Source organism: Sesamum indicum, linkage group LG7 (assembly GCF_000512975.1).
Source record: "Sesamum indicum cultivar Zhongzhi No. 13 linkage group LG7, S_indicum_v1.0, whole genome shotgun sequence".
Taxonomy (NCBI): domain Eukaryota; kingdom Viridiplantae; phylum Streptophyta; class Magnoliopsida; order Lamiales; family Pedaliaceae; genus Sesamum; species Sesamum indicum.
In genome coordinates, this window is record NC_026151.1 from 7,134,628 (window position 1) to 7,145,764 (window position 11,137).

The 11,137-nt window shown below is 34.6% G+C and overlaps 1 protein-coding gene across 1 annotated transcript in view; it reads left to right on the forward strand.

Annotated features, from left to right (window-relative positions):
• LOC105166476 (30S ribosomal protein S1 homolog B) overlaps window positions 1-10,574 on the forward strand; it is an 11,527-nt gene extending 953 nt beyond the window's left edge. The window contains exons 2-10 of the mRNA XM_011085846.2: window positions 2,019-2,178; window positions 3,610-3,671; window positions 5,704-5,863; window positions 5,957-6,077; window positions 6,609-6,690; window positions 6,772-6,875; window positions 9,849-9,927; window positions 10,025-10,075; window positions 10,161-10,574. Of these exons, the coding sequence (XP_011084148.1) occupies window positions 2,019-2,178; window positions 3,610-3,671; window positions 5,704-5,863; window positions 5,957-6,077; window positions 6,609-6,690; window positions 6,772-6,875; window positions 9,849-9,927; window positions 10,025-10,075; window positions 10,161-10,244 (903 nt within the window). The 3' untranslated portion in view covers window positions 10,245-10,574. The remainder of the gene's footprint in view (window positions 1-2,018; window positions 2,179-3,609; window positions 3,672-5,703; window positions 5,864-5,956; window positions 6,078-6,608; window positions 6,691-6,771; window positions 6,876-9,848; window positions 9,928-10,024; window positions 10,076-10,160) is intronic.

The following is an 11,137-nucleotide window of genomic DNA, read 5'->3' on the forward strand; positions in this document are numbered from 1 at the left end:
AAAGAAACTTATTGATTTTCTATAGAGAGGGAAGTGGAGTGGTTTGTTTCACAGTAAGCATTATTTTCAAGTATGACTACTTCGGTGGATTTTACCCAGTTACACATATTTCACAGCAATGTACAGCAAGGACAGCCTTAGCGCACACATCACATTGTTTTTCTTGCCATTTAGTTCTTATAACATAAATTATTTAAGCTGAAAGGCCACCTGCAACTGGAAGAACCGTATTGGGAATCTTAAGGATAGTAAAGAGACATCAATGTGAAATATAATTAACTAAAAAGACTCGATGTGCCATAGGCCAGGTCTTGTACTAATAACCATTTAGAAACAGAAAAGATTGTCATACACTGTCTTTGCTTTTTTATCTATTCTGGGTACTTGACTTGTTTCTATATTTATGAATCACTGATTATAAACAAATAGGAGTTTAAGTATGTTATTTGACTGAGTAGAAGTTTCCCCTGGTTTAACTTACAGGGGTATAATGGAATATAAGTATTTCAGGCTGTGTCTTATTTTCAAAATGATATCTCCATATTACTTTTGTAGATTTCTAGAAAACTACTTTGTGATAGAAATTTGGGAAGGTTCTTTTTTGGCATCTGGAAGTTGGAAGAATGATGATCAGGCCTGTACTCAACCTCCATGAACTGGCAGAGCTGATAAACTGATGGAATTTTGTTAGATTAAAAATGGGTTATTTGATTTGAACTTAAGCTATCATAACAGATGACATAACTCCCTAGCACTCAGAACATCTGAAGTCTCTCCTCCTTCATCCTTGCTTCTTCCAAGTGTGATTGTGACCCCACCATGTTGCAATATATATGCCTGAAGAGTTGTCATAAGGTCAATAGATGAGTAAATGAAAACTTCTAGTATCTTTGAATTCAGGGAAACTCTTGAGCAATGAAAGCTGGATTAGGCTCAGACAACCAAGCCACAAAGTCTTGCTGGATATGATCTGCTTGTAGAGGCCAAATGAAGATTCACACACATGAACTGTTGTTCAATTATTCGACCATGTAGTTGTTCGTCCGACTTATATGTAACCTAGTCATAAACTGCTATTATGCTAGTTTACGAGTCTTGTTCTGCATAACTGTCTAATTGCAGAATCGCTGTAGTCTGCTGAAACTATGGATTTTTATGCTATTGAATTATCTGTTTGGATGAAACATGAAATGCATCTCTCCTATTTCATTTTCTATCATATTTTTCATGCATGTCTTAATTAACAAGAAAAAAAAGAAAAATGAAATCCGCATAAAGTTTGAGTGCTTATACCCCTGTCTTTTGTGATATATTACAAACATATGAAACTTGTTGTGTCCTTGTCTTGAATCCAGTTAATTATGACATCAATTTTACATGCCTTTTGCTGTGAATTTCTCTGTCAAACTCTGAGATATTGCTTTGGGCATGTTTTTGTAATTGATCCCCTTTATCTTTTTACAGCTAAATTCGAAGTGACAGATTTTCTGTATGTTCATGCACTTAGGTGACAGAGTGACTTGTTATTAGAACAAAGAACATCTATTTACCATGTGGTTTATGTCCATGCTCATGAAAATATGGGTGCTACAAGTTAATGAAGTAACTAAGACGATTCAGCAGTGATAAGTCAGAAATAATTAAGACGACTCAGCAGATACAAGTACCCAAAGGACAGGATAACATTTAACAGTTATTATATTATTGTTCAGCTGCTGTTTGTAGGGAATATTATTGCTGCATGTGTACATTATTTACATAACATTATTAGCCCATATATTTGACAGAAAGATATATGATGATATATTCCAGAATTCTATGCAACTTAATTTTGGATAGCTCTGACAAGATTAAAACTCTATGATATTGCTTAATTTTGGACGCAAGAGAAAGCACTAATGAAAAAAGAAGAAAACAGAAAAATTTAAGAACCTGTAATAATCCTCTGGTTAGTTAGTTTTGGTTGAATGTTGCAATAAGAAGCTTCTTACCTATTGCTTTGTTCTGCAAAGAAGTAGAGGTCTGCGGACTGGAAAGCAGCAAGGGCATATCATGAGAAGGGACTCATCTATGAAGGAAGAATTGAAGGATACAATGGTGGTGGCTTGCTGATAACATTTTATTCTCTCCTTGGTTTTCTTCCCTACCCACAGCTGAGCCCCTCTCATTCATGTAAAGGTACCGTATCATTCATATATTGGTCTGCACTCAACAAGAAAGGTTCACTGTATTGTCTAGAATATAAGAATTTCAAGTGATTTATAACTAGGTTATGTGAAGATAAAACCAGCTTGCTCCTTTGAAGTTTTAATGAAGTTATAGAATGTTACCATTTCCCTAATGAATCACCTTTTTGACATATGACTTTTCTTTTTCTTTGTGTAACTATGAACAAAATTTAGATAATTCGATTTTAAATGTATTATGATACTACATAAGGTACCGAATATCAAGATCTGAAATACGATCACAAATTTCAGATAGTTAATATAATAAGTTAGATGAAGATGGTGAACTCTGATATTTTTCAAAAGGAGCATTCATGATGGAAATGATAGTAATATAAAGCATATATATTTAAGTGCACTCCAGGAATTCAACTGAAGGGCTACGATATGTTGCACCTTGAGGGTGTAAATATTTTCAGTTTGCATATAAAAGTATTACTTTCTTCTTAATTCTTTTGTGGTTATCTTCCTATATATACAAAATACTTCCTACTTTGGCAGAAGAGTCTTAATATTTTCCTTGATCATAGTTGATTTAATTACTCACAGTACTTTACATTCTGTAATCACGTAAGTTTGAATAAACTGAATATTTATACTTGTTTGAACCTTTAATGAAAACCATGATATGTGTCTAAGCATCTCTCTTAAACCGAATCATTAAATTACACATTGGGGTGCCTCCAGTCGATCTACTAGTTTGGGTCTCCAACACCTTCCACTCTTGCAGCCCTGCTTGCATGTGGAGCAAGTAAATAAAGATGAGGTTCCTTGGCACAATCAAGAAACAATAACTAGGTTTTGTTGAGTACAAGTCAAATGTAGGTGGAAGTACTAACATAAGTAATTGAGGAAATTGATCAAGTTAATAGAATACATTAACAAAATGAGACTTGTACAATTAAATTAATGGTGTAGTGACAATGCCATGTCAAGCTTTCATCTTGGAAACAATCTGCAATAATCAATGGCATTGCAAACAATCATCTACTAGTTTGCTAGGTTTAGATTCTATGTCTACTTTTACAGTATGTAATAGTTTTGGAATGAAATATGTCAGAGGGAAGAAATAAAACCTGAGATACAATGTTATCAAATTGTAATATGTAAAGTATAAGTTTTTCTGTTCAACATAATTGTAGGGAGGCCAATTCTGTTTCACTAATCCATAATTATTTTAATGATTTCGCCTTTCTTTTATACTTCTTGTTGTCATACATGGTTTATTGTAACTTTTTCCTTTCCTTCTTTTGACAAGGTTTTACTTTCTTGCCTAATGATCCTGTATACTCAGCGTCATATGCCACGTTGTTGATCAATCAGTTTGTGTCATATAGTTCAGCAAGAACTGCTGACCTTCTAATTTTAACTTATCATGCAGAACCTCGCAAGACCATCCAAGAGATAGCAAGAACTTTGGTAGGTTCTACAATTTCTATGAAGGTACAAGCTCTTTTAAAGTTTACCTTTCTCAGTTTCCTTGATGCTAAATCATATTGCATGAACTTTGAATTTTTCTTTAATTCTCATTGGAGCTCCTACTGTTTGAAATAAACCATGATAGGTGAATTATGGGGAACTTTAGTTGCTTAAATATAATGTATTCGGTATTCCCCAGTTAGTTGTGAGCTTTTTGCTACATGTCAAGCACAAAGGTTCAAATGTGTTCTGTTCTTTAAGATTTTGCATACTCTTCTAGCTTAATTTGGTTGCCACAACGAGTCCAATTACTGCCTGTGCTGAAAAATTTGCACATTTCATCCAATAATCATTTGATTTCAGATCTCAAGTTATTTGAAAACTTACTTCATATGCAGACACAAAAAGACCAGATTCATATTTTTATTTTCAAATCTGAAATATGGGCGAATTGGTTTATTGAAGTCTAAAAGACAATGCCGTAACACTATTCATGAATTTTTGTTTATTGATGTAACATGACTAAGACAGGGGAACTACTTTATAATTAACACCAAGAAAGGTAGCTAAAGCCTAAATGTTTTGCAACAATTGACTTGTGTGCAAATTTGGCGGAAAGAAACTAATAAATGCGTTGGAGGAACTGCCGGGATGAAGGTGGTAAATAAATTACAAGGTTAGCTTACAATAACATGTTCATGCTTTTGGAATAAGGACAGAACAGAAGAATTTAGAAAAAACTTTGTTTCCTGTTAAAGTGGAATTGACAGGCATGAATTGGGTCTGGCTTGATCTAATGGTAACTAATGTTCTAACTTTTCGGAAGGGAAATAGCATTCAGTGTCAGAACAACAGTTGAATAGAGAAGTTGTAAAATGAGCTCAGGATTCAGTTGCTCTTTGCTGTTTTGCGTCAGATAATTACTTAGGTGGCTTAGTTGAGATTTTGCTTTGTTTCTGAAATTAAAACTTAACGACAACAGTTGGTTGTTCTCTCCGTTTTATTGGATTTTTTTCGCATTTGATTTTCTATTTAAAATTATTCTACTATGTGGGAAGGAGTAGAGTGCAAATATTTCTAGAAATAATACAGAATAATTTCTTAATTTTTTTTTCCAAAGTTGCATTGGCTTCAACAATGTTTCCTTCTCTTTCAACCTGTCCAAATTGGAAGGGTTTGAAACAGGAGGGTAACAGATGTTGCCTGGTTTGTCCGGACTTCTGATCTCCACTCCCTTTCCCCTGCTATATTGCTTTTGTTTGTTTCTGGAGAAAACTGATTCTTCGCCTAGAAAAAGGAAAAAAACACTTTGTTCTTTATTCCTCTATAATCTTGGGAATTTAGGGGGATATTTGACTTCACTATGGATCTTCTCTGCTTGTACATATGCTCATCATAATATGAGAATTATTGTGCGTTATTCTCTGAATTTTACTTCTTGCTGATCTGGTTCTTGTCTCGGTCAACTAAGTCTTGTACAAGAAATGACTTCTCACTCCAGTTCCGACTGAAAGAACTCTTTGACTCCTCATGGTTAGTTGGATAACATAAAAAAAAAAAAAAAAAAAAAAAAAAAAAAAAAAAAAAAAAAAAAAAAAAAAAAAAAAAAAAACCTGTCTTTCGGTTTTAAGGAAAATCAGGAACATTACTGCAAATTCCAGAAAAAATTAGATTTTATGAACTTGTTTTCTGTAATAAAATTTGTCTGAAGTTTTTGATTATTTGACTGTAAAAGTTGGATGTGGACCGCTGAGGAGTTTGTCAGAAGTTTCTAAAAATATTTAGAACTAAAAGGTCTCCACAACAGTATTGTTGTGTAAGAGATTCTATTGAGAAAATCAGACTGCAAGAAAGCTGAATATTACTAAGATAAACAGCCTTCTTTCAAACCTTAGTTTCTGGGGAGTTGCACTGTGGTAGGACAAGTAATAACGAATAAGAAGACTGTGATATTCTTATTTAACTTGGAGCTGATCATATTGTAGAAATACTTTGTTTTCTACGCTCTTCTTCTTGCAAATCATCTAAAAGGTCTTCTGTCAACTTTTGATCTTAGGTGATCCAAGCTGATGAGGAGAACAGGAAGCTGATTTTCTCAGAAAAAGAAGCCATCTGGTCAAAGTATTCTCCTCAACTAAGTGTTGGGAACATTTTTGAAGCTAGGGTAGGATCTGTTGAGGATTATGGTGCCTTTGTTCACCTACGCTTTCCAGATGGTATATATTTCTCTCAACGGTTTTAGATTATTCAGTTTGTAATGCTATAGCTATACTATCTGATATATCAATCTTGCTTTAAAATCTTTACAGGTCTTTATCATCTGACGGGATTAGTTCACGTGTCAGAAGTGTCATGGGATCTAGTGCAAGATGTGAGAGACATTCTAGTGGAGGGTGATGAAGTGAGAGTCAAAGTTGTCAGTATAGATAGGTAATTCTGCAATAACACTGGTGTTACTTTTATATGTCTTGTGTATTGCTTTTATGCATAAAGCATACTATAAAGCTAGATAAAACTAATATGCCTTCTTTATATTTGACTCTATCGAAATCATGAACATGTTTCAATAAATAAATTTTGACATACGATCATATATAACGGTCAAACCATTCTACTCCCAGTTGGAAGACAAGTGACACTAAATTGCATTATTTTCAGTAAGGGTCCGGAGTCAAGTTGTGGAAATAACCTTTACTCTTCATTCAATTGAAACCGTTGTTAAGATATGCATAAAAACACATATATGCACACTGTTTTGACTGCTTGATGTGAAATTGGGAACATGTTACAGGGAAAAATCAATTATCACACTGTCAATAAAACTAGTAAGGGTCCAGAATCGTGACTTGTGGAAATAACCTTTATTCTTCATTCAATTGAAAACGTTGTTAACATATGCACAAAAACGCATATAGCGACACTGTTTTGACTGTTTTATGTGAAACTGGTAACATGTTACAGGGAAAAGTCAAGGATCACACTGTCAATAAAACAACTGGAGGAAGATCCTCTTTTGGAAACTTTGGACAAAGTTATTCCTCAGGTGTAGTAAAGTCACTATTTGTGCTGACCGGTTCTTGGTTTTTAGTGCGCAGTTGAAGTAAATGAGCTTTTTGGTTCACAGGACATGCCGCTAGATTCTGATGCCTTGAATGCAAGTGATCATTTTGATATAGAACCGCTTCCGGGGCTTGACACAATTGTTGAGGAGCTATTGAAGGAAGATGGGTATGATTCACATTTATGTTTTATGCTTCTTTGCTATATATACTGATCTATAAATGCATCAATGACTTCATTCATATTAGAACCTGATGGTATAACATCTATTTATACCTACGTAATACCTGAATCATTAAAGATCTTGAAGCAAAACCTATACAGAATTGGTCCCAATGATTTAGTGTCTGTCTCCAAACATTACATGCATGCGTTCACAAAGAAGAAACAACAGATACTCCTAGGGAGATGGAGAGAGGAAGATAGATAAGTTTACGTAAAGAACTTTTAACAGATCCATTGCTGCTTATGTGACCATTATAGTATGTGGTATTTTAAGTATCAGACTCACTTTTGGTCAAAATAAGTGTGGTAACTTAAAGTATCGGCAGTCCGTCTCTCAATAATTTGAGTTGAAAACATTATTTACTGTTTTCTTGACTGAGTCTGAGTTAGCCATCCTTGTCTAAAACTGCTGGAGTTTTCTCTTACTTCGTTGCTCATGATACTTGGAAGGCAATGTTCATAGTCTACTGAATCTGAAGACTCTACTGCTTGTTTCTTTCATTTCCAAAGTTATTTTTATCTTTTCTATTATTGCCTGAACTCTGAAAAACATGTTTGTTTACCCCATTTTCAACCAAAAGTTGTGCTTTTCTTTTAAAACAAACTCTCTTTTTATCTAAGTCAAAGTTAGAAATTCTGAACAGTCATTTCAAATTCAGTTAGGGCCATTTTCAAGACCTTCGCTCTCAGTAATACTTCGAATGATGTTCCACTAACTTCACACATACTATAATCTTCTAATGAATTGATAAAGTTTCTCGTTTTAACCTGAAATTACTGGCGTGATGTAAAGAAGATAATGAATCTTTGACAAATTAAATTAATAGTTCTCATTCCAGCATAATTTGAGTGGTAGAACGTATAGGAAGTAACAGGACCCTAATTTGTCACTCTTACTCATATATAAAGAGGACAAGTACTCTTCACTCTTTCGAAGTCCACATTTCATGCTCTTTTCAACATAAAATAACAGGGAAAATCAAACACATTTAATCTCACACCTTAAAATTTATTAAGTCAACCCCACTACTCTTAGCATATTGTCGTTTTTGCACCAAAACCCATGTAAAATAGTTTCAACATCTCAAAATAATAGAAACGTAAAGTGAACAAAAATGTAAAAACGAACGTCGAACAAGAATTGGGAATTTCTTCCAAACTAACTTTGTTTAGATAATGATCTCCTTCATTTCTATAATAATGAAGAGCACAACTCACTCTACTGTATGTGTCATCAGATTCACGAAATATTTTTGTAGATTTTCTTTTCAGTCCATGTGCGGATGCATTCTATACTTTGAATTACGGGTGCATTTGGCTTGATGGATTTGGATTTGAGGGGAGGAATATGGAGAAAACATTTCAAATAACTCCATTTGAAATCCATCAATATCTAACAATAGTTCAAAGCTAGAAGGATTTGAAATCCACACAAATTCAAAGAATTTGTTATTAAGGATTTGGAGTCCATAATTTTAAATCCTTCAATCTAGTGCAACCTAAGAGTGAATCAGTTAGAAGGTAATGCAAGATATACAAGTGAAAAACCATGGTTGAGTAGTATTTCGCCATAGCTTCACACTGGCTATTGCCGTTGTATCAACTGGTGAAGCCAAAACATTAGCAATAGCTACACACCATGGCAAATGCTTAGGCCATAACTAAGAACGATGGCAAATACTTTGGCCTTAGCTAAGACCATCGTAAACATTGATTAAGCATGGTGGAAACTTAAATTTGTACATTGGTTTTTCTGGCCGCAGCTGATAATATTGATATACCACGGCTTCTAAGCCGTACTCAGTTGTAATATAGAGAATAATCCTTTTCTATTGTGGTGCATGAATGGTTAACTACGATTCAAGAGTAATCCATCCAAGTTTCTAATATCCTTATTTGCTTATCGGGCATGTTTATACCTTCAGTAGTTCAGTTCTCTTTCTTCCATCAATTTACGTCACCTAACTTTACATTGTCTGTTGTCCTTAATATTAATCAGTTCTCTTCCCTACTTCAAGCTTCAATGAGTTGAAAAATATATCGGCATATTTAAACCTCGTTCTCTTCGAAGTTACCATTATATGTGATCTCATGTGGAGGTAATCACAAAGTAGGCTTATAACATTTGACATCTGAAAATGAAACTTATTCTTCGGGGACATCTCAATGTCAAAAGTTTATGGACTGGAAGGTGACAGAGAAAAAAGGTCTAATGACCTCATTTGTTCTGCCTAATTAAGACTGATGGTTAAGATGCTATAGATCCAAAGCTGGCGTGAGTTATATTATTGCCCCAAGTCTTATACAATGCCGTTGTGATTGGTGTACAACTGAACTGTGGATTAGCTATGTTGCACTATAACCTCTAGACCACCCGTGTTTGAAAACGCTGGTTGGTTGGTGAGGATCGACTCATATAATTCTACGGTTGTGTTGTATTGCAAAAGATGTTTTCATCATTACAGTTGATATGAATCTTCATATCATTTGATTTTTACCGAATTTAACAGTTCGTTTGGGTTTCTCATGCAACAACTTGAAAATGGTATTGCTATTGCCAAAAGTGAAAAATCATGGTAAACAGTTGTTAACCACAACTGCAACGTCTATTGGCCAGTGTTTTGGCCACAACTGGCACTATGGTAAACATTGATCGATTATGGTCAATAATTTAGATTACCACATTGACTTATTAACCATAGTATTAGTTTACCATAACTTCTAATTCATTACAATTTTAGGGGATAATTGATGTTCTTGCAGTGACTCATTCCTTTAATGTTGCCATAATACGAGTACGAAGTCTTGTTTGACATGCTAGTGTGGTTCACATACTCATTTTCGTCTCCGAATGCTTAAAGAACTTCATGTCAGTTCCCCAGCAGAACATAATTCACATCTTGTTCTTTTTAACAGCATAGATAATGTGAAAATCAGTCGGCAAGGATTCGAGAAACGTGTGGTTTCCCAAGATTTGCAGCTTTGGCTTTCAAATGTACGAACCAACTGCACCATCTTGTCTTCAATTATCCATTGATAACACATATTTTTCTCTGATACTAATTCCAAATCTTCTTTGCACGATCTTACAGGCACCACCTACCGGCGATCAATACACTCTCCTTGCACGAGCTGGACGACAGGCATGTGCCGTACAACACTCCACCCTTCGCCTCCTCCCTCTTTCTTTTTCGCTTACTCTTGACAGAGTATAGATTTGTCATTCAGGTTCAAGAAATACAACTGACAACATCACTTGATCAAGAAGGAATCAAAAGGGCATTGCAACGAGTTTTAGAACGCGTTCCATGAATCTTCGTCCCAAGCTATATAAATGTTGCAGTTCCCACGTCGAACTAAAAGAGTAGAAAATTTTCTGATTCGCGGTTACAGATTTACGACGCCATGCAGCAGCTATTGTACAGCTTCAACTTGGGGAAAGCTTCACCACTTAACTCCTGTACATAGTTTCGGCAATATCACGTTAGATTTCAAGAATAACGTAATTTCCTTCCATGCATTCTGTGATAACACTTATTCTTCCAGTAAGTCTCTGTTTACTTTGGTATTTTCTAGCTAACAAATTGTTTGCTATGAAATTCTACATGTGTTTAAGAAGCAATAAACGCCTTTTTTTTTGTTTTTGGTTTTTTTCTTTTTAAATTGTTATAGAAGTTAAAATTGATCCAAAATGTTTGGATCAGTGAGTTCTTATCAATTATAAACCTATCAAAATTTAGTCTAATTTCAAACAATACAAAAAAAAAAAAAAAACAGCATGTTAGCAACCGATTTTTGGAATGATCCCATCCAACGCAAGTAAAATACCGGAGTAATTAAATTATTATATTTTTTTTATAAAGGGATAATTTGCTCATTTTGCAATATCATAGGGGATTGCTTGCATTTTTCTCATGCTCACACTATCGCCCCGCAACGCTAGTCCCGGTGCGGAAGGCACCAACGGGAAGGGCTTACTAGCATCGTTTTCGTTCAACCACTCCATTTTTCAATCTATAAAGTTACTATTTTTTCAAAAAAAATAACAAAAACACAAAATACTCAGAATTCATTGCAATAATGCAAGTTTTCATCAAAAGTGTAGAATGGATGCTCGAAAGCAAGAGGCTGCATCTGCATCTGCATCTCAACTGTGAAAGATTTTGACATGACATTGAAAAGGTGCACTAATTACTAACAATATT